The sequence below is a fragment of the Scyliorhinus canicula genome, chromosome 1 (genome assembly GCF_902713615.1).
Source record: "Scyliorhinus canicula chromosome 1, sScyCan1.1, whole genome shotgun sequence".
Taxonomy (NCBI): Eukaryota; Metazoa; Chordata; class Chondrichthyes; order Carcharhiniformes; family Scyliorhinidae; genus Scyliorhinus; species Scyliorhinus canicula.
This window is the reverse complement of record NC_052146.1, coordinates 26,088,987-26,116,932: the sequence shown is the minus strand read 5'-3', so window position 1 is coordinate 26,116,932 and position 27,946 is coordinate 26,088,987. Positions and strand designations below refer to the sequence as shown.

Here is a 27,946-nt window from a genome sequence, read left to right as displayed (position 1 = left end):
ACGGCACCAAGGTCCCAGGTTCGATCCCGGCTCTGGGTCACTGTCCGTGTGGGGTTTGCACATTCTCCCTGTGTTAGTTTATTGGTAGAGGAATTGAGTTTCGGAGCCATGAGGTCATGTTGCAGTTGTACAAAACTCTGGTGCGGCCGCATTTGGAGTATTGCGTACAGTTCTGGTCGCCTCATTATAGGAAGGATGTGGAAGCATTGGAAAGGGTACAGAGGAGATTTGCAAGGATGTTGCCTGGTATGGAGGGAAGATCTTATGAGGAAAGGCCGAAGGACTTGAGGCTGTTTTCGTTAGAGAGAAGAAGGTTAAGAGGGGACTTAATTGAGGCATACAAGATGATCAGAGGATTAGATAGGGTGGACATCGAGAGCCTTTTTCCTCGGATGGTGATGTCCAGCACGAGGGGACATAGCTTTAAATTGAGGGGAGATAGATATAGGACAGATGTCAGAGGTAGGTTCTTTACTCGGAGAGTAGTAAGGGCGTGGAATGCCCTGCCTGCAACAGTAGTGGACTCGCCAACACTAAGGGCATTCAAATGGTCATTGGATAGGCATATGGACGATAAGGGAATAGTGTAGAGGGACTTTAGAAGGGTTTCACAGGACGGTGCAACATCGTGGGCCGAAGGGCCTGTACTGCGCTGTTATGTTCTATGTTCTATGTTCTCACCGGTGGCTTGTGTGGTGATATGCATCACTGTAAATAAACAAGGGGTTAATGTAAATACACGTAGACTAGCTAGACACTAGAGGGAGCACCAGAGACATGACCAATAGGCCAGTAAGCTAGGACTTGACCAATGGGCATTCACAATACACACAGAGGTGACACTACCACAGGGGGGCATTACACCAACCCATATATAAGGACACAGCACACATGATCTTCCTCTTTCCAGTGGAGACACTCAGTGAGTACAGACACAGGGTTGATTTGAAACACATCACACCACGTGGATTGTAGCAGACTGGTTCATCTATCTGAGTAGCTATAGCAGGATTAACAGGAGAGTTGAATCTAAGTAGGAGAATCGTTAACAGTTTAATAAATGTGTTAAAGCTATCTCCAAGTCTGAACCTTCCTTTGTCAGAGTGCACATCAAGGAAGCAGCTTATGCTACGTCAAGAGCATAACAAAACATGGTACCCAGGAGTGACCCGTTTAAATCCATATAGTTAATACTCAGCAAACAGTGACAACCAGCAACGGCACCCAGGTAAGATGATGTTCAAGATTCCGGTTCCACAGCAGCTCAGGTACCAAGGCAATCTCAGTGAAAACTGGCGTGCGTTCAGGCAGAGATTTGAGATCTACCTGGTAGCGTCCGACCTAGATGGCGTGGCGGATGCAGAGAAAATAAAGCTTTTACTTACCATCGCGGGTCCAGAAGCAGCTGAAATCTTCCAGCCCTTCAAATACTCAAAGGGGCAAAACAAGAGCGACTTCCAGGCAATCCTGGACAAATTCCAAGAATTCTGCGAGGCACATACAAGAAGAAAAGGTAAAAGAGGTGCCAAAACTCACAACAAGGTAGGCTTGCAGCAACGAACGGCAGTTTTAATTTTCAGCCATCTTGAAAAAGGAGCCGCACATGCACAGTTGTGTGAGAAGCACCCAGAACGGGAAGGGCCGTTTACGCATGCGCGAGAAGCCGCGGATGCGCAATTGCGAAAAAGGCCCCAAGTAAAGGCATAACGATATGCGCAATCGCTTCCTACGACCTACGTCACACGCTTCATGACGTCAGAGGCCCATGACCACACCCACTTAAAGGGGAAATGTCCCAAAACATGAAAAAAAAAATTTAAAGCCACAAAACCTGATTCTTTCTCCTGGAACGACAGCACAATGCCTGAAATTCGACCAGTAGCTGAAAGTAACCTCCGCAGAACCCTGCAACAAGCAGTTAGCGCCGCCCAAAGAGATGATATAGTCCTTGAAGACTATGACTCAGGCCTTGAATTCTTCTTTGGACATCGCGAGCCCAATGCCAGCTCCGACACAAAACGTGATGATATGGTCTTGGAAGACAACGACTCAGACATTCATCATTGGAGATGCCGATCCCATCTTACCCCATGCTTACTGCTTGTTGCAGGGTTCTGTGGAGGTTACTTTCAGCTACTGGTCGAATTTCAGGCATTGTGAAATGAAATGAAAATCGCTTATTGTCACGAGTAGGCTTCAATGAAGTTACTGTGAAAAGCCCCTAGTCGCCACATTCCGGCGCCTGTCCGGGGAGGCTGGTACGGGGATTGTGCTGTCGTTCCAGGTGAAAGAATCTGTTTTTGAGGCTTTAAATAATTTTTTTTGTGTTTTGGGACATTTCCCCTTTAAGTGGGTGTGGTCCGGGGCCTCTGACCTCATGAACGTCAAGGAGACACAGCCGGAATGAGGCACATCCAGAGTGGGAATTGCAACTTGGTAATTTGGTGCAGTGAGGTAATTCAGTGCAGAGTGAGAGAAGATGCTTTTTCGGAGGTGCTTTTTATCCCTGGTAAGTGACTGGTAAGTAGTTTTTCTTTTCATTGTCTAATTTATTTATTTTTATTTTGAAATTATAGTTGTATAAGTTTACCTAAGGTTTAAGACATGGCAGGAGATCCCAGACCCGTATCATGCTCCTTGTGTGCGATGTGGGAGCTCAGGGACACGTCCACTGTCCCTGGCTCTTTCACGGCAAGAAGTGTGTTCAGTTGCAGCTCCTGTTAGACCACTTGACGGCTCTGGAGCTGCGGATGGACTCACTTTGGAGCATCCGTGATGCTGAGGAGGTCGTGGATAGCACGTTTAGCGAGTTGGTCACACCGCAGGTGAAAGTTACTGAGGGAGATAGCAAATGGGTGACCAAAAGACAGAGCAAGAGTAGGAAGGCAGTGCAGGTGTCCCCTGCGGTCATCTCCCTGCAAAACAGATTTACCGCTTTGGATACTGTTGGGGGAGATGGCTCACCAGGGGAAGGCAGCAGCAAGGTTCATGGCACCGTGGCTGGCTCTGCTGCACAGCAGGGCAGGAAGAAGAATGGCAGGGCGATAGTGATAGGGGACTCAATCGTAAGGGGAATAGACAGGCGGTTCTGCGGACACAATCGAGACTCCAGGATGGTATGTTGCCTTCTTGGTGCAAGGGTCAAGGATGTCTCGGAGCGGCTGCAGGACATTCTGGGGGGGGGGGGGGTGAACAGCCAGCTGTCATGGTGCACATAGGCACCAACGATATAGGTAAAAAACGGGATGAGGTCCAACAAGCGGAATTCAGGGAGTTAGGAGTTAAACTAAAAAGTAGGACCTCAAAGGTAGTAATCTCAGGATTTCTACCAGTGCCACGAGCTAGTCAGAGTAGGATTGTCAGGATAGATAGGATGAATGCGTGGCTCGAGAGATGGTGCAAGAGGGAGGGATTCAAATTCCTGGGGCATTGGGACCGGTTCTGGGGGAGGTGGGACCAGTACAAACCGGACGGTCTGCACCTGGGCAGGACTGGAACCGATGTCCTAGGGGGGGTGTTTGCTAGAGCTGTTGGGGAGGGTTTAAACTAATGTGGCAGGGGGATGGGAACCGATGCAGGAAGTTGGAGGGTAGTAAAACAGGGACAGAAGCAAAAGGAAGTAAGGGGAAAAGTTCAAGGCAGAGAAGACATAGTCAAAAATCAAAAAGGGCGACAGTACAAGGTACAGAGACTGAGGGGAGCTCAGTGAATAGGCCCAGTAATACTAAAAGGAATAAAACTGGAGATGTTAAGATTCAAAACAGAGGTAAAAAAACCCAACATAAGTGTACTTTACCTGAATGCTCGTAGTATTCGGAATAAAGTAAATGAGTTGATGGCACAAATCATCATGAATGACTATGATTTAGTGGCCATTACTAAAACATGGTTAAAGGATGGTCACGACTGGGAGTTAAATATCCGAGGGTATCAAACTATTCGGAAGGACAGAGTGGATGGTAAGGGAGGTGGTGTTGCTCTGTTATTTAAGGATGACATCCGGGCAATAGTAAGGGATGACATCGGTGCTGTGGAGGATAAGGTTGAATCCATTTGGGTGGAAATCAGGAATAGTAAGGCGAAAAAGTCACTGATAGGAGTAGTCAATCGGCCACCAAATAGTAGCATTATGGTGGGGCAGGCAATAAACAAAGAAATAACTGATGCATGTAGAAATGGTACAGCAGTTATCATGGGGGATTTTAATCTACATGTCGATTGGTTTAACCAGGTCGGTCAAGGCAACCTTGAGGAGGAGTTTATAGAATGTATCTGCGATAGTTTCCTAGAACAGTATGTAATGGAACCTACGAGGGAACAAACGGTCCTAGATCTTGTCCTGTGTAATGAGACAGGATTGATTCATGATCTCATAGTTAGGGAGATGAGGAAATGGCTGAGGAACTGAACAAGTTTTTTGGGTCGGTCTTCACAGTGGAAGACACAAATAACATGCCAGCGACTGATAGAAATGAGGCTATGACAGGTGAGGACCTTGAGAGGATTGTTATCACTAAGGAGGTAGTGATGGGCAAGCTAATGGGGCTAAAGGTAGACAAGTCTCCTGGCCCTGATGGAATGCATCCCAGAGTGCTAAAAGAGATGGCTAGGGAAATTGCAGATGCACTAGTGATGATTTACCAAAATTCACTAGACTCTGGGGTGGTCCCGGTGGATTGGAAATTAGCAAACGTGACACCACTGTTTAAAAAAGGAAGTAGGCAGAGAGCAGGAAATTATAGGCCAGTGAGCTTAACTTCGGTAGTAGGGAAGATGCTGGAATCTATCATCAAGGAAGAAATAGCGAGGCATCTGGACAGAAATTGTCCCATTGGGCAGACACAGCATGGGTTCATAAAGGGCAGGTCCTGCCTAACTAATTTAGTGGAATTTTTTGAGGGCAATACCAGTGCAGTAGATAACGGGGAGCCAATGGATGTGGTATATCTGGATTTCCAGAAAGCCTTTGACAAGGTGCCACACAACAAAAGGTTGCTGCATAAGATAAAGATGCATGGCATTAAGGGTAAAGTAGTAGCATGGATAGAGGATTGGTTAATTAATAAAAAGCAAAGAGTGGGGATTAATGGGTGTTTCTCTGGTTGGCAATCAGGGATCCGTGTTGGGCCCATAATTGTTCACAATTTACATAGATAATTTGGAGTTGGGGACCAAGGGCAATGTGACACTAAGATGAGTGGTAAAGCGAAAAATGCAGAGGATACTGAAAGTCTGCAGAGGGATTTGGATAGGTTAAGTGAATGGGCTAGGGTCTGGCAGATGGAATACAATGTTGACAAATGTGAGGTTATCCATTTTGGTAGGAATAACAGCAAACGGGATTATTATTTAAACGATAAAATATTAAATATTAAAGCATGCCGCTGTGCAGAGAGACCTGGATGTGCTAGTGCATGAGTCACAGAAAGTTGGTTTACAGGTGCAACATGTGATTAAGAAGGCAAATGGAATTTTGTCCTTCATTGCTAGAGGGATGGAGTTTAAGACTAGGGAGTTTATGTTGCAATTGTATAAGATGTTAGTGAGGCCACACCTGGAGTATTGTGTTCAGTTTTGGTCTCCTTACATGAGAAAGGACGTACTGGCACTGGAGGGTGTGCAGAGGAGATTCACTAGGTTAATCCCAGAGCTGAAGGGGTTGGATTATGAGGAGAGTTTAAGTAGACTGGGACTGTACTCGTTGGAATTTAGAAGGATGAGGGGGGATCTTATAGAAACATTTAAAATTATGAAGGGAATAGATAGGATAGATGCGGGCAGGTTGTTTCCACTGGCGGGTGAAAGCAGAACTCGGGGACATAGCCTCAAAATAAGGGGAAGTAGATTTAGGACTGAGTTTAGGAGGAACTTCTTCACCCAAAGGGTTGTGAATCTATGGAATTCCTTGCCCAGTGAAGCAGTTGAGGCTCCTTCATTACATGTTTTTAAGGTAAAGACCCACTCTCAGATGGGAATGGCTGAGGCTCTGCGTAGCCTGTCCCTGTTGCAGATGGGAATGGCTGAGGCTCTGCGCAGCCTGTCCCCGTTGCAGATGGGAATGGCTGAGGCTCTGCGCAGCCTGTCCCATTTGCAGATGGGTATGGCTGAGGCTCTGCGCAGCCTTTCCCAGTTGCAGATGGGAATGGCTGAGGCTCTGCGCAGCCTGTCCCAGTTGCAGATGGGCATGGCTGAGGCTCTGCGCAGCCTGTCCCAGTTGCAGATGGGAATGGCTGAGGCTCTGCGCAGCCTGTCCCAGTTGCAGATGGGAATGGCTGAGGCTCTGTGCAGCCTGTCCCAGTTGCAGATGGGCATGGCTGAGGCGCTGCCCTTCTCCCAGGTTCATGTTTTTCAAATGGAGTACTAATCAGCGGCAGCGTGAGCACTTGCTGGGAAGGCCGCTGACTGACAGGAGGCCATTGTATGGGGTGGCTCTCATTAATTGTGTGGGAATGGGGCTGAAGTGGTGATAATTGTTTTCTCGTCACACTAAGGCGAGATCCCTATTTTGCCTACGGGAGCAGGCCGGTTGCATCGCAAACTGTTTGGTGCATGGCGTGATTCCCGTTTTGTGGCCTCTCCCGCTATTCACCAGCCTTGTTAGGCTTGAGCACGAGTGTAAGGAGGCTGGAAGGTCGCACCCATAATTTCCCAGCCACTGGCATGAATGGAATTACATTGCCTGGTAATGGGTTAAGAGACATTGCAATTAGTTGTCTCATTTATGTTAAGTGTTCAATGATTGACACTGATATGTAAAGGGGCTTCAGGTAGACTCTGGAGCTTGTGATGATCTGTAGAGTTCTGTGCAGAGTAAGTTTGAACCATTAAAGGTGTGTTGATGAAAAAGGAGCTGAACTCTTGCCTCTTCATACCACAGCATCTAGTACATGTTAACAACAGCGAGGCTGGGGCGTGATGGCGAGGCTGGGGACAGGATGGTGAGCTTAGGCTGGGGCGAGACAGTGGACACCGAGGCTGGGGACGGGACAGCGAGGCTGGAGGTGACACTGAGAGGCCTCGGTAGAGTGGATGTGGAGAGAATGATTCCACAAGGTGGAAAAACTAGAACCCAACGGCACAGCCTCAGACTGAAGGGACCAAAACTGAGATGAGGAGGAATTTCTTCAGCCAGAGGGTGGTGAATCTGTGGAACTCTTTGCCACAGAAGGCTGTGGAGGGACAGCAAGTCGTGGCTAGTGATGGGACAGTGAAGCTTGGGATGGGACAGCGAGGATCAAAACAAGACAGCAGTTTACAAGGCAAGAAGGGTGATGAGGTAGATATGAAGGAGAGGAGTACAACTCCTGAGGAGAGAGAACTGTTAACAATATTGCTAACTTGTGCATTAGGAAGGGAAACTGAAGGTCAGCAGCTTAGTGGGAATAAGGTTGAGAGAACAAGAAACATCTCGGAAATAAGATGAGCTCAGAGAGGCCATGGGAAGAGATGGGAAAGAAACGAGAGAAAACCATGAGTTCAGAATTAGGTCGGGGAACCTTGGAGGAAGTTTGGATGGTTAGTTGGGGGAAGAGGGGTGGAGTGGTCGAGGAACTGATCAAATAGTTTCAATCTTACTGTCAAAGAGGTGCATGAGCTCCAAAAACTTGGGGTGAGGATGGAGGAGACAAGGAGAGGGTTTATGGTGATGATTTGTGGTAAAGCAGCCAGAGATTTTCTGCGCATTCCAGGATAATCCTGGAATAGTGAACAGCTTTATAAGTGAGAGGAAAATCTGAGAGTGTTTCATGTGGACCGGCCTGGTCTGACCATGAGTGGCTAAACCAATATGTTTCTCTTGGACTTAAGGATTCAAAGATGAGGGGAATGGCCAGGGCGAGCGAGTAATGCTTTTTCTGCAAACCAGATCAAAGCTGCAGGTTGGTAACTGCAGAATTGTTGTAGAGAATGAAGGACCAAAAGTTAGAGATTTGAGATTTTGTAACTGCAGTTGTAAGTGAATTATGAGAGAGCTTTTCCAGGGACAGATATAGAAGGAAGGCGAACTGGGCTGTAAATGGAGAGCAACAGAAATAAATGCAAAGAGGTGACCTTTTCTGTTATTGACACAATGGGAATAAGCAAGGTCACGTGAGATGGCAAGGTCAATGGGTGAATATAATTTGGACGTTTTTGGAGAGAAATTGAGAGGATAGGAGGACAGTGAACATGAGAGAAGAAAAAACGTAATGAATTGAGATGGTGGTTGAGTTCACCAATGATGAGGCATGACATGGAGTCAAGGCTGAGGGAGGAAATCAGTGAAGATATATTAGTGAGAAAATGTTGGTGGTAGAGAATGAGGATTTTAAACGTGCAGTGAGATACTCAAAGGAGGAGAAAGTGGAAAAGGGGTAAAGGGTCAGACCAAGTTGTGATTTGGTGAATAGGGCCACAACGCAATGGTCTGGGCAAGGCATGCAGTGAATGGTATCAGTGGCAGGGTACAGCGTTCAGGGGGGAAGATGTAATCATCCCTCAGGAAGGTTCTTGTTAAAGACCATGCTTTCTTTGCAACCATCCAGAGTTGTTTCATGGATAGCTAATGCCTTGTTCACAAGCGAATGTACTCAGCTGGCACACTGGACGACAAGATCAGGGAGAGAGTGGGAAGAGGTAGTTTGGGTTGCTGCTCACGAAGAAGCAGTGACAAGCATCATGATGGCCTCTTCAGGGGATGCCAAGATTATAGGCCTTTGTAAGGGAGTCAAACCTGGGACAGAGGCAGGAAAGTAGGAGGATTGAGTCGACCTTCGGGCTGTGGAGGATTCGAGAGGTCAGAACACCTCACAATGGAGAACTGAAATAAGGTTTGACAACAGGAGGAGGAGCCTCGGAAAGATAAAGAAAAGCGGCAAAAAAAATAAAAATAGGAATGATGGGCTTGTGTCCAGGGTGGCAGCCAAAACATGCAAGCAAGTGGACAGAGAGAAAACTGAAGTGACACAGGGTTGATATATAGTAATCATTAGGATACATATATACTGGTCATAAACAAGGAATAAAGAGGCGAGAATAAAGGAGTCTATAGCTAAAGCCAGAGGATCCTAGAATGGGATAAAGTTGACATGGTGGGCGGAGGCAGCAGTCAGACTGTTGCCCAAATTTGGAGATATGTCTGGCAGGGGAGAGTCCAGTAGCTAATGGAAGGATAGAGTATTGGACTAATGGAGGTATTTCCCCGGGAATGAATATCCAGGCATGCAGAATCAGTCACAGGGTAAAGACGATGGTGAAATTGGACGACACCAATCCAGAAGCAGTAGAAAAATGTACTTCAGCCCAGGAGAGTGAAGCTCTGGCAAAGGAACCAGACTATCGCTGAAGCTGAAAAACAAGTAGGACCAGTACATCAGTTCCAGACACAGCATGAAACAGCAGCAGTGGGCGGGGAGAGGGGGTGGGGGTGGTGGAGGGGTGGGTGGGGAGAGGAGCGGTTGAAGTGTCAGCTCATCAAAGTTACTTCAAAAGAGGCACGGAAACTGAGAATTATACTGGAGGAATTAGCAAATTTGAGAAATGTTTCAGTGTTCACTGAGAAAGGCAAAAAGCAGACATGGTCAGGAGGTGGGAAGCAGCAGTTTAAACTAGCTGTTAATTTGTGGCCCACGCTAAATTACACCCATTAAACACCCACCCCTAATTGCCCTTGAAAAGGAGGAGCTGCCTTCTGGAACCACCGCTGTCCACATGGTGTAAGCACGCCCACAGCTTTCAGCGAGGGAGTTCCAGAATTTTGACTCGGTGACAGTGAAGGAATGACAATATAAGTCAGGGTGGTGTACGACTTGGGAGGGGAACATTTAGGTGGTGGGTGTTCCCATTTGTCTGCTGCCCTTGTGCTTCGAGGTCCAAGGTCACAAGTTTGAAAGTTGCTGTTGCAGAGTATTACTCTGTTGTTTGACCAGCCTGTGGGACAGCTCTCCTTACATTCCCAAATGCTAATGAGGAAAAACTTCAAAGTGGTGACTGGGAAAGGTGTGCATATGTTGTTTCTGGTGCCGAGGTCGTGCTGGTTTTATACTTATTTGACTTTTCAGTGGTGGTTTGATACACCTTAATGATTTGCTCGGCAATTTCAGGAGGTGGTTTAGAGTCAACCACATTACTGTGGGTCAGGAGTCACACATAGGCCAGATCAGGTAAGGATTGGAGATTCCCTTCCCTAATGGACGTTAGTGAACCAGATGGGTTTCAGAACAATCCAGTAGTTTCATGATTATCATTGCAGAGACAAGCTTTTTTTCTAGATTTAGATTTATTGTCACGTGTACCGAGGTACAGTGAAAAGTATTGTTTGTCGTACAGTCCAGGCAGATCTCTCCATACATGAAAACATAGAACATATGATAAATATCAACAAAAGTACATAGACATAGGGTGATGCATACGGAATATGGTGCTAGAACTGTACAGAAGATGCATAGTGTCATTTGGGGCTGGTTTAGCACAGGGCTAAATCGCTGGCTTTGAAAGCAGACCAAGGCAGGCCAGCAGCACGGTTCAATTCCCGTACCAGCCTCCCCGAACAGGTGCCGGAATGTGGCGACTAGGGGCTTTTCACAGTAACTTCATTTGAAGCATACTTGTGACAATAAGCTATTTTCATTTTCACTTCATTTCATGTGGGAGGACCTTTAAGAAATGGGTGTTTAAGAAATGTACCTTTAAGAAATGGGTGTTTATCAGTGATGTCAGAGTGTGGGTGGAGCTGGGCTGTCTGTCAGCTTTTTACTTTCGTTTTAGGCTTTTTGCTGCAGGGTGTGTTTTAGTTTTGTTTTCAGTGTTGGAGCTGAAGCCAGACACAGCAGGTGGACTGCTGTCCTCTCTGCCATTAAAATACTATCTCTTGATCATTTGGTGAATTCAGAATTATAAATGTTTTCAGTAGTGAATGTAAATCTGATGTGTTTCTGTTAAAAGGTGTTTCTTTTGTCTTCTGGATGTTGTTTGGGAAGTTATTAAGGATTACTTAGTGTTGTATTCTTTTGGGGTTCTATTTGAATTGATGGTTACTAAGATGTTCACTGTATGTTTTGAAAAGGTTAACTTGCGTTCATAGAATAAACATTGTTTTGCTTTAAAAATTGCTTTTCCATTTCTGCTGTACCACACCTGTAGAGTGGGCCGTGTGCTCCCCATCCACAATCTATTAAAAGTTGTGGGTCAGGTGAACTCTATGATACACTTTGAGGTTCTCTAAACCCTGGCCCATAACAATAGAAAGATCAGTTCAGTCCATAAGAGGACCATTCAGAAGTCTAGTAACAGTGGGAAGAAGCTGAGTTTGAACCTATTGGTGTGTATTCTCAAACTTTTGTATCTTCTGCCCAATGGAAGAGGTTGAAAGAAAGAATAACCCGGATTGGAGGGGTCTTAGACTATGCTGCTTGCTTTCCCAAGGCAGCGGGAGGTGTAGACAGAGTCAATGGATGGGAGGTGGGTTCAGGCGATGGGCTGTGCTGTGTTCATGACTCTGTAGTTTCTGACAGTCTTGGGCTGAATAGTTGCCATACCAGGGCTGTGATGCAGCCAGATAGGGTGCTTTCTATGGTATATCTGTAAAAATTGGTAAGAGTCATTGTGGACATGCCGAATTTCTTTAATTTCCTCAGGAAGTATAGGTTAATGAACCATGCCATTACCTTCTCTATCTCCGTAGAGTTTGCACATTCTCCCCTTGTCTGCATGGGTCTCACCCCCACAACCAAAGATGTGCAGGGTAGGTGGATTGGCCATGCTGGAGAAGTGAAGCATCGTGAGGTTATCTGTGGGCTTGCGGCAAAGCGAAGTGCTGAGGTGACCGTCCTTGATGGAGGTGAGTGTGTCCAAGAATGCAATCGGATGACACGCTCATCCCCATCAAGGACGGTCACCTCAGCACTTCATTTTACTGCAAGCCCATGGATAACCTTGCGATGCTCCAGTTCTCCAGCTTCCACCTTAAACGCATTAAAGAAGCCATCCCCTATGGACAAGTCCTCCGTATACACAGGATCTGCTCAGACGAGGAGGAGAGTAACAGACATCTACAGATGCTGAAAGATGCCCTCGTATGAACAGGATATGGCGCTCGAATCATCGATTGACAGTTCCAACGCGCCACAGCAAAAAACCAGAATGGCCTCCACAGAAAACAAACACGGACACAACTGAGAGAGTACCCTTTGTCGTCCAGTACTTCCCCGGAGCGGAGAAACTACGACATCTTCTTCGCAGCCTTCAACACGTCATTGATGAAGGTGAACATCTTGCCAAGGTCATCCCCACTACTTGTCCTCAAACAACTGTGCAACCTCAAACAAACCATTGTTTGCAGCAAACTACCCTTCAGAACAGCGACCACGACACCACACAACCCTGCCATGGCAATCTCTGCAAGATGTGCCAGATCATCGACATGGGTACCACCATTACATGTGAGAACACCACCCACCAGGTACGCGGTACACACTCGTGCGACTCAGCCAGCGTTGTCTACCTCATACGCTGCAGGAAAGGATGTCCCGAAGTGAGGTACATTGGTGAGACCATGCAGACGCTGCGACAACAGATGAACGGACATCGCGCAACAATCGCTAGACAGGAATGTTCCCTACCAGTCGGGGAACACTTCAGCAGTCAAGGGCATTCAGCCTCTGATCTCCGGGTAAGCGTTCTCCAAGGCAGCCTTCAGGACACGCGACAACGCAGAATCGCTGAGCAGAAACTTAAAGCTAAGTTCCGCACACATGAGTACGGTCTCAACCGGGACCTTGGATTCATGTTGCATTACATTCACCCCCCCCCCCCCCCCCCCCCCCCCCCCCTTCAGTAAGGTGAACATAAATGCAAACCTTTTTTCAAACACATAATCTGATCTATAGGACAGGCCCAGTTCTAACCTGCTGTGATGCATTTCAGTGTCAATGGCCATAGGTTTGAGACCCCGGAATGGGGTCCAAGCCCTCACTTGCCGACAATGAGGGCAGCTCATCTATTCGGCCCCTCCCCCTGCCCCCTCCCTCCTAATTGACAGCTGCCAGGCCTGGGGTTGGGCTCGCGACCTAACCAGAGGAGCGGCAGCTCTGAAGCCTGGGCAGCCCCAGAGGAGGTGGGCGCCTGCTGAGGCAGGCGGCAGATCGGGAGGCCTTGGTGAGGTAAATTTTAAAATTAGCATCCTGAGGGACCAGGAGTGCAGTTGCTCCCCGATGACCCATTTTTGCCGGAGGTGCTGTACTCCTGCCCCTCTTTTGAGCCACGGTGACTCCAGCCTCTCGCAACGTGCTGCAGACTTTGGAATGTTTCTTCTGCAAATGGGCCCGTTAATTCTTTTAAAAGATTGCCGCCTCCGATCAGTGGGCAGCTGCGAGGAAACCTTCGTGGTGGCGGGTACCACAGGGGCCTCCCCTGGTCTCAATATGGCGCCTGCCTCCCAGCGCCCAGAAGCAAAACCGGCCCAATAAGTGTAAGGTTACAGAGACAAACTACAATCTTGATATCTAGATTTTGTTGTATAATAAGAACATAAATTGTTGTACCGTTAGGCTGAGGTTGTCAAATGTCTCTCCTGCTTTCTCAATGATTAAGCTCAATGGAAAAATGGGACAATAGAGATTGGTCTCTTCGTCGAAAGTGCAGCTTCTCAAATAATTTGGGTCTCTATTTTTCTGAATGTTTCCTCTGGGAACAAGAGGTCAGAAATGGTAAAGAACAAACAGTAACAAAATCAGAATTAGTTCAAGTCAACAATCCTGATGGTAAGTTAAAAATAATTAAAGTCTCAAATCAAAATAGAGTATCCTTTCTTAAAATTAGTACCACCTAAATCAGATATTCATGCAAAATATAACCAAACATTTGTCTTTATTTTGATAAAAGTTAGAATTTTTTCTTTAGGTTTTTTTTCATGTAATTAAATAAAAAATTTAAATTAAATTTAAAATGTTTTTAAATTATTGATAAGTTGTTAAACACAATCCAATTTCTTAACTCCAGTTGTACAACAATGGTCCTAGCGATTCAATTTTCCCATTGGCAGCATAGCACTGTCAGTGGGCTTCGTGCCTGCATGGGGTGGTTACAATGGGAAGTCCCATTGACAATCGGCGGAAAGATAGAATCACACCATCAGCGAAGGGCACGCGACCGAGATACATTCATCAGGCAGACCAGAGAATCCTGTCCAATATCCCCTCTATTTATAGCACAGGACATTAAACATAGAAACCATTGAAAACTCCAATGTCAACCTGCTCACACAGGAGATTTCATTTCAAAACTTTCCACCTTTATTTCCAATACCTGAAGGAATAACGACCGAGGGAGGGACACACTGCATTATCATAGAACATAGAACATAGAACAGTACAGCACAGAACAGGCCCTTCGGCCCTCAATGTTGTGCCGAGCCATGATCACACTACTCAAACCCACGTATCCACCCTATACCCGTAACCCAACAACCCCCCCTTAACCTTACTTTTATTAGGACACTACGGGCAATTTAGCATGGCCAATCCACCTAACCCGCACATCTTTGGACTGATGAGGACTGATCTTTGGACATGATCAGGGAGAGACATCTTCCTGTATCCCTTATACCAGGGTTACCCAAACATTTCCAGTCATGGAACCTTTTAGATTTCCCCAAAATACCGATGGAGTCCCTAAGAAACATTCTTGTTGTGTTGCAGAGTCAAATCGCAAAAAGCTTATTGTTTTTGTGGCAATAGGCTCAAACATACAAACATTTATTTATTGAAGTATTTTCTATTTCTTATATATATATATACATTTATTATAATTTAAAAGTTCTCTGAGTCAACAAATACTTAAGTCTTACCTTCTTGTTATTTTTAATGGGAGAACGGATGTTGCTTTTGTTCACAGATTCGTTTAATATTTGGAGTGTTGCTGGAGAGCTGGATTCTCATATCAGACTCACTCACTCTCTCACACACACACACCCACCACTCATACACACCCACACTCCCACCTCTCCCTCTCAACACACGCACACCCACCACTCATACACACACACACCCACGCTCCCACCTCTCCCTCTCAACACACACACACCCACCACTCATACACACCCACACTCCCACCTCTCCCTCTCAACACACGCACACCCACCACTCATACACACACACACCCACACTCCCACCTCTCCCTCTCAACACACACACACACCCAGCACTCATACACACCCACACTCACACCTCTCCCTCTCAACACACGCACACCCACCACTCATACACACACACACTCCCACCTCTCCCTCTCAACACACATACCCACCACTCATACACACCCACACTCCCACCTCTCCCTCTCAACACACGCACACCCACCACTCATACACACACACACCCTCACTCCCACCTCTCCCTCTCAACACACATACCCACCACTCATACACACCCACACTCCCACCTCTCCCTCTCAACACACGCACACCCACCACTCATACACACACACACCCTCACTCCCACCTCTCCCTCTCAACACACACACACCCACCACTCGGACACACCCACACTCCCACCTCTCCCTCTCCCTCTCAACACACACACTCCAACCACTCAAATACCCACACTCCCACCTCTCCCTCTCAACACCCACACTCCCACCTCTCCCTCTCAACAGACGCACACCCACCACTCATACACACCCACACTCCCACCTCTCCCTCTCAACAAACACACACCCACCACTCATACATATCCACACTCCCACCTCTCCCTCTCAACACACACACACACACCCACCACTCAAACACCCACACTCCCACCTCTCCCTCTCAACACACGCACACCCACCACTCATACACACCCACACTCCCACCTCTCCCTCTCAACACACACACACCCACCACTCATACACACCCACACTCCCACCTCTCATTCTCAACACACGCACACCCACCACTCATACACACCCACACTCCCACCTCTCCCTCTCAACACACACACACCCACCACTCATACACACCCACACTCCCACCTCTCCCTCTCAACACACGCACACCCACCACTCATACACACCCACACTCCCACCTCTCCCTCTCAATACACACACACCCACCACTCATACACAGACACACCCACACTCCCACCTCTCCCTCTCAATACACACACACACCCAACACTCATACACACCCACACTCACACCTCTCCCTCTCAACACACACACACACATTCCCATCTCGTACTCTCTCTTTCACTTACCCATTCTCCTATGTCTCGGACTCGCACACACTCCCACACCTCTCTTACTCATGCATCCACACTCCCTCTGCTCACCCACATTCACGCCTCTCTCGCTCACACGCCCACACTCACGCCTCTCTCTCGCTCACATACACACACCTCTCTCTCTCTTTCACTTACTCACATTCCTTCCCCTATCTTTGACTCACACACACACTCTGACGTCTCACTCACGCACCTACACTCCCACCGCTCACCAACACTCCCGCCTCTCCCCCTCTCACCCACACTCCCGCCTCTCCCTCACTGACCCACACTCCCGCCTCCCCCTCTCACCCACACTCCCACCTCCCCCTCTCACCCACACTCCCACCTCCCCCTCTCACCCACACGCCCGCCTCCCCCTCTCACCCACACTCCCGCCTCCCCCTCTCACCCACACTCCCACCTCCCTCTCACCCAGACTCCCTCCTCCCCCTCTCACCCACACTCCCGCCTCCCTCTCTCACCCACACTCCCGCCTCCCCCTCTCACCCACACTCCCGCCACCCCCTCTCACCCACACTCCCACCTCCCTCTCACCCAGACTCCCTCCTCCCCCTCTCACCCACACTCCCGCCTCCCTCTCTCACCCACACTCCCGCCTCCCCCTCTCACCCACACTCCCGCCTCCCCCTCTCACCCACACTCCCACCTCCCTCTCACCCAGACTCCCTCCTCCCCCTCTCACCCACACTCCCGCCTCCCCCTCTCACCCACACTCCCGCCTCCCTCTCTCACCCACACTCCCGCCTCCCTCTCTCACCCACACTCCCACCTCCCCTTCTCCCATTCCTCAGCCCCCATTTCCATTCCTCAGGCCCAACCTCTGAATCAGCCTCGCCGCCACCCCATGGTTACCTCACTCCCCTGCCCGCTCTTACCCTGACTTTGCCTCTATTTCCAGCTTGCCAAACAGTGGCCAGCTTCTCAGTGTATTGGCTGCTGATAGGCTTGCGAATAAGGTGGGTGAGCTTGCGGCATGGGTTGGTACCTGGGATCTCGATGTTGTGGCGATTTCGGAGACATGGGTAGAGCAGGAACAGGAATGGTTGTTGCAGGTTCCAGGATTTAGATGTTTCTGTAAGAACAGAGAAGATGGTAAAAGAGGGGGGGGGGGTGTGGCATTGTTAATCAAGGAAAGTATTACGGCGGTAGAAAGGACGTTTGAGGACTCGTCTACTGAGGTAGTATGGGCCGAGGTTAGGAACAGGAGAGGAGAGGTCACCCTGTTGGGAGTTGTCTATAGACCTCCGAATAGTTCCAGAGATGTCGAGGAAAGGATTGCAAAGATGATTCTCGACAGGAGCGAGAGTGACAGGGTAGTTGTTATGGGGGACTTTAACTTTCCAAATATTGACTGGAAATACTATAGTTCGAGTACTAAAGATGGGTCAGTTTTTGTGCAGTGTGTGCAGGAGGGTTTTCTGACACAGTATGTAGACAGGCCAACAAGGGGCGAGGCCACATTGGATTTGGTACTGGGTAATGAACCCGGCCAGGTGTTAGATTTAGATGTAGGTGAGCACTTTGATGATAGTGATCACAATTCGGTTATGTTTACTTTAGCAATGGGCAGGGATAGGTATGTACCGCAAGGCAATAATTATAGCTGGGGGAAAGGCAATTATGATGCTATTCAGCAAGATTTAGGATGTATAGGATGGGGAATGAAACTGCAGGGGATGGGTACAATTGAAATGTGGAGCTTTTTCAAGGAACAGCTACTGCGTGTCCTTGATAAGTATGTACCTGTCAGGCAGGGAGGAAGTTGTCGAGCAAGGGAACCGTGGTTTACGAAGGAAGTTGAAGCACTTGTCAAGAGGAAGAAGAAGGCTTATGTTAGGATGAGACATGAAGGCTCAGTTAGGGCACTTGAGAGTTACAAGTTAGCCAGGAAGGACCTAAAGGGAGAGTTAAGAAGAGCGAGGAGAGGACACGAAAAGTCATTGGCGGATAGGATCAAGGAAAACCCTAAGGCTTTCTATAGGTATATCAGGAACAAATGAATGACTAGAGTAAGATTAGGGCCAATCAAGGATAGTAGTGGAAAGTTGTGTGTGGAATCAGAGGAGATAGGGGAAGCGTTAAATGGATATTTTATTTTTCGTCAGTGTTTACACAGGAAAAAGACAATGTTGTTGAGGAGTATACTCAGGTTCAGTCGACCAGGCTAGATGGAATTGAGGTTCACAAGGAGGAGGTGTTAGCAATTTTGGAAAGTGTAAAAATAGATAAGTCCCCTAGGCCAGATGGGATTTACCCTAGTATTCTCTGGGAAGCCAGGGAGGAGATTGCAGAGCCTTTGTCCTTGATCTTTAAGTCGTCTTTGTCGACAGGAATAGTGCCGGAAGACTGGAGGATAGCAAATGTTGTCCCCTTGTTCAAGAAGGGGAGTAGAGACAACCCTGGTAATTATAGACCTGTGAGCCTCACTTCGGTTGTGGGTAAAATGTTGGAAAAGGTTATAAGAGATAGGGTTTATAATCATCTTGAAAAGAACAAGTTGATTAGTGATACTCAACACTGTTTTGTGAAGGGTAGGTCATGCCTCGCAAACCCTATTGAGTTTTTTGAGAAGGTGACCAAACAGGTGGATGAGGGTAAAGCGGTTGATGTGGTGTATATGGATTTCAGTAAGGCGTTTGATAAGGTTCCCCACGGTAGGCTATTGCAGAAAATAAGGAAGTATGGGATTGAAGGTGATTTAGCAGTTTGGATCAGTAATTGGCTAGCTGAAAGAAGACAGAGGATGGTAGTTGATGGCAAATGTTCATCCTGGAGTTCAGTTACTAGTGGTGTAACGCAAGGATCTGTTTTGGGGCCACTGCTGTTTGTCATTTTTATAAATGACCTGGAAGAGGGTGTAGAAGGATGGGTTAGTAAATTTGCAGATGACACGAAAGTCGGTGGAGTTGTGGATAGTGCTGAAGGATGTTATAGGATACTGAGGGACATCGATAAGCTGCAGAGCTGGGCTGAGAGGTGGCAGATGGAGTTTAATGCGGAAAAGTGTGAGGTGGTTCACTTTGGAAGGAGTAACAGGAATGCAGAGTACTGGGCTAATGGCAAGATTTTTATCAGTCGGGGGATTGAGTTTCGGAGCCACATGGTCATGCTGCAGCTATACATAGCTCTGGTGCGGCCGCTCCTGGAGTACTGCGTGCAGTTCTGGTCACTACATTATAGGAAGGATGTGGAAGCTTTGGAAAGGGTTCAGAAGAGATTTACTTGGATGATGCCTGGTATGGAGGGAAGGTCTTACGAGGAAAGGCTCAGGGACTTGAGGTTGTTTTCGTTAGAGAGGAGAAGGCTGAGAGGTGACTTAATAAAGACATATAAGATAGTCAGAGGGTTAGATAGGGTGGACAGTGAGAGTCTCTTTCCTCGGATGGTGATGACCAACACGAGGGGACATAGCTTTAAATTGAGGGGTGGTAGATATAGGACAGATGTCAGAGGCAGTTTCTTTACTCAGAGAGTAGTAGGGGTGTGGAATGCCCTGCCTGCAACAGTAGTAGACTCGCCAACTTTAAGGGCATTTAAGTGGTCACTGGATAGACATATGGATGAAAATGGAATAGTGTAGGTCAGATAGGCTTCAGCTGGTTTCACAGGTTGGCGCAACATCGAGGGCCGAAGGGCCCGTACTGCGCTGTAATGTTCTATGTTCTATGAACGTGTCTATCAGTAGCCAACTCAGTGTGAAAACCGCCTGCGATTAGACAATGTGGAAAGACAGCTTTATTTCAAATTAAAATGGTCAGACCTATCGCGGAGCCTCTGGCTGAGTCCCACAGAGCCTCAGCGTTCCATAGTTTGAGAAAGGCTGCCTAATATTGCCAATCATTTAGCTTCCCTTTTTGGCCCCATCCTAAATTAATATTTAAATGGCACTGTGTCCTAAATAGTCCCTCCTTTTCAAATCCACCTTCATTAACTTCACTTCTTAAAAAATGAACTTTGACACCTTTGTCTTTAAACAGATTATCACCCTGTCTCCAATCTCTTAAATCCTTAAAGGTGATGCCACCTCCAAATGCATGCCTATCTTACCAGCAACTCAATTTGAATCTTCTCCAAACAGGCTTCCCCCCTGCTGCAGCAGCCCTTAACTGAAGTGTGTATGTAAATACAGAGAGACTGGCAAGGACAAATGCAGATGAGACGCAATGGACAATAAGGAAATTATAATCTTGTGAAATTGAAACTTCATATCTCTTCACAATGGAAGAAGAGGACAAAATAACAAAGGACCAAGGTAACTAAAATAGTTAAGTGAGGAAATGTAATGGTTTAATATAAGTAATAAATGGCAATGGAGAAAAAAGTTGGATTTAAGATGGACAAATCTCCAGAATGATGGTTTCCACCCCAGAGCATTAAAACCAATAGCTGAAAAAATTATAGATCAGACAGTCACAAATTTCTAAAGCTCTCTTGATCTATCTTTGAAAGAGCGTGAGGTGCCGGGAGTTTCAAAAGAGCGCGAGGAGCTGGGTGTTTTCGAAGAGCACAAGATGTGCCAAAGTTTCAAAAGAGCACGAGAGGCTGGAAGTTTCCAAAGAACCAGAGAAGCCGTGAGTTTCCAAAGAGTGAGAGAGGAGACGGATAAATACAAATGCCGGTTTGGAAAGAGGCATGGTCCAGCCAAAGCAGCTGATGGATGAGTAAGTCCAAGTGAGTATTTTCAATCTTTAATCTGATTCATTGCTTAGGGACTAAAAAATAAATAAAAGGGAGTATAGAATAGTACCATACAATTATTTTAAAAATGTTAAGTAAGAAACAAGATTCTTAGCTAACATAGATAAGGGCCCTACCTAACGTAATTTTTTTTCCAGAGAGCTTAATCGAGAGAGACATCATAGTAGGCAATTTATCATGGCCAATCCGCCTAACCTGCACATTTTTGGACTGTGGGAGAAGGCCGGAGGAAATCCACGCAGGCATGAGGAGAACATGACCCACGATATGCTCCTCCTGCACAACGTGGGAAATGATGGATGCTTCCAGTGTCGCTGGTGACCATGTGTGCAGAAAATGTGTACAAATGCAGCTTGGTAGCATAGTGGTTAGCACAGTTGCTTCACAGCCCCAGGGCCCCAGGTTCAATTCCCGGCTTGGGTCACTGTCTGTGCAGAGTCTGCATGTTCTCCTCATGTCTGCGTGAGTTTCCTCTGGGTGCTCTGGTTTCCTCCCACAGTCCAAAGATGTGCAGGTTCAGTGGATTGGCTATGCTAAATTGCCCTTAGTGTCCAAAAAGGTTGGGGTTACTGGGTTACGGAGATAGATGGAAGTCTGGGCTTAAGTGGGGTGCTCTTTCCAAGGGCTAGTGCAGACCCAATGGACCCAATGGCCTCCTGCTGCACTGTAACGTCTATGATTCTAGCTAACTGAATTTCAGAGTTGGAGCTGCATTTTAGATAAACTAAAATGCAGGACCTCAAATGTAATTATCTCAGGGTTACTCCCTGTTCCACGAGCTAGAGAGCAGGAATAACAAAATAGATCAGATGAATGGCTGGGGAGATGTTGTAACCAGGAGAGATTCAGATTCTTGAGGCACTGGGATTGGTTCTGGAGAGGTGGGACCTGTACAAAGCGGACGGATTGCACCCATGCAGGGCTGGGACCAATGTCCTTCTGGGAGCTTTTGCTGTCGGAGAGTATTTAAACTACTGTGGCGGAGAGATGGGATTCCAGGAGTAGAATCAGATAGGTCAAATTCGGATCAGGAAAATGGTGGTAGAGCATTAGCTAGTGATGTAGAAGATTTACAGGAGAAGTAAGGGTCAAAAAGTGTCTAGCAAGGGAAAATGGTGGGGTTGAAATGTTTATACTTCAATACAAGGAGTATTACAAACAAGGCTGGTGAGTTAAGGGCACAAGGAGACGCATGTCAGCAGGGTGTCATAGCTATAACGGAAATCTGACTAAAGGCGGAGCAAAATTGGCAGCTCAATATCCCTGGATCAGAGGCAGGATTATTCAATTGGGCCCGTCCAGCGACCGGAAATTACTGCCCGAAGTCAATTGACCCATAGATGGTCTCTGTTCCGTCCATGGCAATCTTGCGGCAGGAGTGGCCGAAAAATTCAGCCCAGGGCTTTCAGGCAGGCTAGAGTGGAGGAAAAAAAGCAGGGGGAGTGGCAATAATGGTTAAAGAATCAATTCCAGTTGTGAGAAGGGATGATATACTAAACGGGCCAACTAACAAGGCATTATGGGTTGAGCTTAAAACTAAAAAAGAGGCAGTGACACTACTGGGAGTAGACTACAGACTCCCAAAAAGCCAAAGAGAAACAGAAGAATTCTGGGAAATAGTCCAGAACCGGACTTGGCTCCTCACTCTGCAACTGGATCCTTGACTTTCTGACCCACAGACCACAATCAGTAAGAATAAACAACACCACCTTCACAATAGTCCTCAATATCAGGGCCCCGCAAGGCTGCGTACTTAGCCCCCTGCTATACTCTCTGTACACACATGACTGTGTGGCAAAATTTGGTTCCAACTCCATCTACAAGTTTGCTGACCATACGGCCATCGTGGGCCGAATCTCGAATAACGACGAATCAGAATACAGGAGGGAGATTGAGAACCTAGTGGAGTGGTGCAGCCACAACAACTCCCTCAGTGCCAGCAAAACTAAAGAGCTGGTCATTGACTTCAGGAAGCAAAGTACTGTACACACCCCTGTCAGCATCAACAGGGCCGAGGTGGAGATGGTTAACAGTTTCAAATTCCTAGGGGTGCACAAGTCCAAAAATATGTTCTGGTCCACCCACGTTGATGCTACCACCAAGAAAGCACAACAGCGCCTATACTTCCTCAGGAAACTGAGGAAATTTGGCATGTCCGCATTAACTCTTACCAACTTTTACAGATGCACCACAGAAAGCATCCTATCTGGCAGCATCACAGCCTGGTATGGCAACTGCTCGGCCCAGGACCGCAAGAAACTTCAGAGAGTCATGAACACAGCTCAGTCCATCACACAAACCTGCCTCCCATCCATTGACTCCATCTACACCTCCTGCTGCCTGGGGAAAGCGGGCAGCATAATCAAAGACCCCTCCTACCCGGCTTACTCACTCTTCCAACTTCTTCCATCGGGCAGGAGATACAGAAGTCTGAGAACACGCACAAACAGACTCAAAAACAGCTTCCTCCTGTTACCAGACTCTTAAATGACTCTCTTATGGACTAACCTCATTAACACTACACCCCTGTATGCTTCACCCAATGCCGGTGCTTATGTAGTTACATTGTGTACCTTGTGTTGCCCTATTATGTATTTTCTTTTATTCCCTTTTCTTCCCATGAATTTAATGATCTGTGGAGTTGCTCGCAGAAAAATACTTTTCACTGTACCTCAGTACACGTGACACAAGCACAGAGTCGAGTGATTTCCCACTTGGCAAATCCAACCTTTAAAAATGACACTCAGAGGATAGGATTTTTGGTCAGAGGAGGCGGGCTGAAACAAGGGTTTCAGAATGAATCCGCATCCTGCTAAGCATGGAGGTGGGCTGGGCGCAAGACTCTGTGCTCCGGCACTTGTTTCAATAATTATAAAACAAAAAACACCCCTCCAGGCCTCATCCCTAACCTTTCCCCACCCCTGTTTTGCTAATTTTGTTACCCTCTACTCAACCTCATCACCCCTTACACTCATGCCAACTTAGTATCCTTGGAAAGTTCCTTGACAGCTTTGCCACTTCCTGAACAGGTTTGACAGCTGGACATTTCCTGGACATCTCCCGGGCAGCTTGACAGTTCCAATGAATTTGTTGACAAAAAGTGCACTTTTTCACTTTTAACAAAGTGTTCACTTTTAACAATCCTAAAGGGTGCCTTATCTCTCCCAGAGGTGTCCAGAACCCTATCCAAAGGGGTATCTTACCTCTCTAAAGCAGCGCGCTGGCTATCCATGAGAATCCACCAAGTTCAGACATGCTCTTGCCTGTTCTAATCTATACATTCCGGATTCTACAACCTGGTCTTCCAAAATCCTACTTTAGTGGAGGTAGCTGGTGATTAAATGGCCAGCTGCCACCATCATTCGTACATGCGTGAAGCCCAGCATGACTCCAGTCCCGCCCTGTGAAACTGAGAAATGCCAGGTTCAGGGGCAGGACTTAGACATATTGGCCATTTCCAGGGTTTTCTGAGATGGCAGAATCGAGGCCACACTCTGCATTTCTGTGACTTTGGCCTCTAGTGCATTTTGGTTTGCATTATTTTTCAATGTAATAATCTGTGATGTTTTTCTACATCAAATGAAATGAAAATCGCTTATTGTCACGAGTAGGCTTCAATGAAGTTACACATTCCGGCGCCTGTTCGGGGGAGGCTGTTACAGGAATCGAACCGTGCTGCTGGCCTGCCTTGGTCTGCTTTCAAAGCCAGCGATTAGCCCTGTGAGCTAAACAGCCCCTTTGGAAATGGAATACATAAAAGGATGTTGTTGCACTGGTATGTGGTGCTGAGATGGGTTTCAAAATGAAGGATGTCACACCTCTTGCCACATTGCCAAGCCTTTTCAATGGTACTTTGCAAGCTTCTTATACCTATCCTTCCCCCATAAAATTCAACAATACTTCCTGCAAGATATATTACTTTTATTTTTTCCTCCAACTGAAAAGATGAACATCCAAAACAAAGGTTTAAGCAAAAGGGAAAGAAAATCAAATAAATTATGGGGGTGGGATTCTCCGTTCTGTCAGGCCTGTTTTACAGTGTGACGCACGGCCGCTGGCAGCGGGATTCCACCGTTCCAGCAGCCGGCCAATGGAGTTTCCCATGGTGGCTATCCCACTCCGTGGTGATACCTGTGGGTATGGGTGTGCTGATGGCGAAGCGGAGGATCCAACCAACGGAGAATCCGCAACATATTTCTCTATAACATTAATATGGGAACACAGGCCTGAGACTGACAAGATAGGAGTGGTAACTTGATAATTTAGTGTAAGTGGGAATTCAATGCTGAAAGGGAAGGATTTGCTGCTTTTTGTATATTTTTTGCAGCCTCCAGAGCAGCTGAGTGTTCAAAGCTTTACTGATGTGAGTAGGCATGTGATTGTTTGATGAGCTTTAAGTTTTTAAAAAACAATTTAAGTGCCCAGTTCTTTTTCTTTCCAATTTAGGGGCAATTTAGCGTGGCCAATGCACCTACCCTGCACGTCTTTGGATTGTAGGGGTGAGACCCACGCAGACACGGGGACAATGTGCTAACTCTACACGGACAGTGACCCAGGGCTGGGATCGAATGCGGGTCAATAGCGCTGTGAGGCAGCAGTGCTAACCACTGCGCCACCGTGACTCCCTGACTTTATCCCTCAAGCAGGCACTAGTTTAAACCAGTACTGGCAAGATAGAAATATTGGATTAAATTCATGACTTAACGAGTTAAACCACATAGTAAAGCTACAGGCTTCAGAGGAGTAGTTTTCCTAAATTTGAAATCTTTTCCACAATAAAGATGGCCGGGCAGGTGATGTGTTGCAGTTGGAACATATGCGATCTGGTGGACAACTATCTGATCCATGGCAACCACACCTTCAGTAAGCACCTGCAAATTGAAGAACCTTGGCTGGGATTGTCCGAGCCTCCGCGCCACAATCACGCCCGGCGCGGGGGCGGAGAATGGGGCGTCGGACCCGTGACCAGAGAATAGGTGCCAATCGTGCGCACGGTCGAAGTGGCATGGTGACACAGCTGTTAGAACTGCAGCCTCACAGCGCCCGGGACCTGGGTTCAATTCCGGCCTTGGGTGACTGTCTGTGTGGAGTTTGCACTTTCTCCCCATGTCTCTGTGGGTTTCCTCCGTGTGCTCCGGTTTCCTCCCACAGTCCAAAGATTTGCAGGTTAGGTGGATTGGCCACGAGATGTGCAAGTTAGGTAGGGTTACGGAGATAGGGTGGGAGAGTGAGCCTACAGCTCTTTCAGTGCAGACTCGATGGGTCAAATGGCCTCCTTTTGCACTGTAAGAATTATATTAAAATATATCACGAAAGGGAGAGTCCCAATTCCCACCCCGGGAGAACAACACTACAAACTTTACTTCCGCACAAAAAATATCCATCGGCTATTACTCTCTGCTTAGTATTATTCAATGTTGTATCCACGTTGTTACTGGCTCTTTTATTCCATGAGCTGTAACGTTTCTCACAAATCTATTGTGTGGCACTCTATTAAATGCTCTCTGAAAGACCACAAGTACACCACATCAACTGCATTACCTTCATCGATCCTTTCTGTTACCCCCAAAAACTCCAGCAAGTTAGTTAAACATGATTTACCCATTAGAAATCCATGCTAATCGACCCACATTTACGGTTAATTCCATCCCGAATAAGGATAGAATAAAAATACGGTATTTAAAGCTCTTTATCTGAATGCATACAGAGTCTATGATAAGATGGATGAGTTGATACCAGGGTCCCAGGTTTGATTCCCGGCTTGGGTCACTGTCTGTGCGAAGTCTGCACATCCTCCCCGTGTGTGTGTGGGTTTCCTCCGGGTGCTCCGGTTTCCTCCCACAGTCCAAAGATGTGCAGGTTAGGTGGATTGGCCATGATAAATTGCCCTTAGTGTCCAAAATTGCCCTTAGTGTTGGGTGGGGTTACTGGGTTATGGGGATAGGGTGGAGGTGTTGATCTTGGGTAGGGTGCTCTTACCAAGAGCCGGTGCAGACTCGATGGGCCGAATGGCCTCCTTCTGCACTGTAAATTCTATGAAAATTCTAGCGGAAAGGATAAATAGGGTGGAATCCGCTGCCCAGTGAAGCAGTTGAGGCTACCTCGTTGAATGTTTTTAAGGTAAAGTTGGATAGATTTTTGAACAGTAAAGGAATTAAGGGTTATGGTGAGCAGGCGGGTAGTGGAGCTGAGTCCACAAAAAGATCAGCCATGATCTTATTGAATGGCGGAGTAAACTCGAGGGCCCAGATGGCTTAGTCCTGCTCCTCGTTCTTATGTTCTTGTAATGGGGGCTTGTAAGTTACTAAAATAATCGTGGGAGATTTTAATATTTATTTAGATTATATGAATCAAATTGGCAGAACGTGCCAAGAGGATACGTTCATTCGGAATAGTTTCTTCCAACAATATATTTTGGAACTAATCAGGGAACAGGTTATTTTAGATCAGGTAATGTGCAATGAGACAGGGCAATGAGTGATCTCATAATAAAGGGTTGTCTCGGTAGGAGTGATCATAACAAAATAAAATTTCACTGATAAACTTAGTGAATCTGAAACCAGTATCTCAAACTTAACAAAGGATGAAAAGATAAGACAGTAGAGAAGTAGCGGCAGACATTTAAGGGACTATTTCATAACTATCAACAAAAATATATTCTATTGAGAAAGAAAGACACGATGAGAAGGATACACCACCCATGACTAAATAAGGATATTGAGGATGGTATCAGATTGAAAGTAAAAATGTACAATGCTGCAAAGACTTGTGGTAGCCAAAAAGATTGGGAACATTTTGGAAACCAGCAATGGATAACTTAAAAACAAAAATCAAAACAAAGGAAAAATTGGAGTCTTGAGAAAACTGGCAAGAAATATAAACTCAGACATTGAAAGCTTCTACAAATTTTTTTTTTCAAATGTCATGTTTTTATAATGATATAAAGGTCATAAAGAATTTAGGGCAGCACGGTAGCATGGTGGTTAGCATAAATGCTTCACAGCTTCAGG

The 27,946-nt window shown here is 46.7% G+C and overlaps 1 protein-coding gene across 1 annotated transcript in view; it reads right to left on the bottom strand.

Annotated features, from left to right (window-relative positions):
• Positions 1 to 27,946, bottom strand: part of p2rx2 (purinergic receptor P2X, ligand-gated ion channel, 2) — a 130,752-nt gene that overhangs the window by 56,230 nt on the left and 46,576 nt on the right. The window contains exon 7 of the mRNA XM_038776363.1: positions 13,518 to 13,659. Coding sequence (XP_038632291.1) covers positions 13,518 to 13,659 — 142 coding nt within the window. The remainder of the gene's footprint in view (positions 1 to 13,517; positions 13,660 to 27,946) is intronic.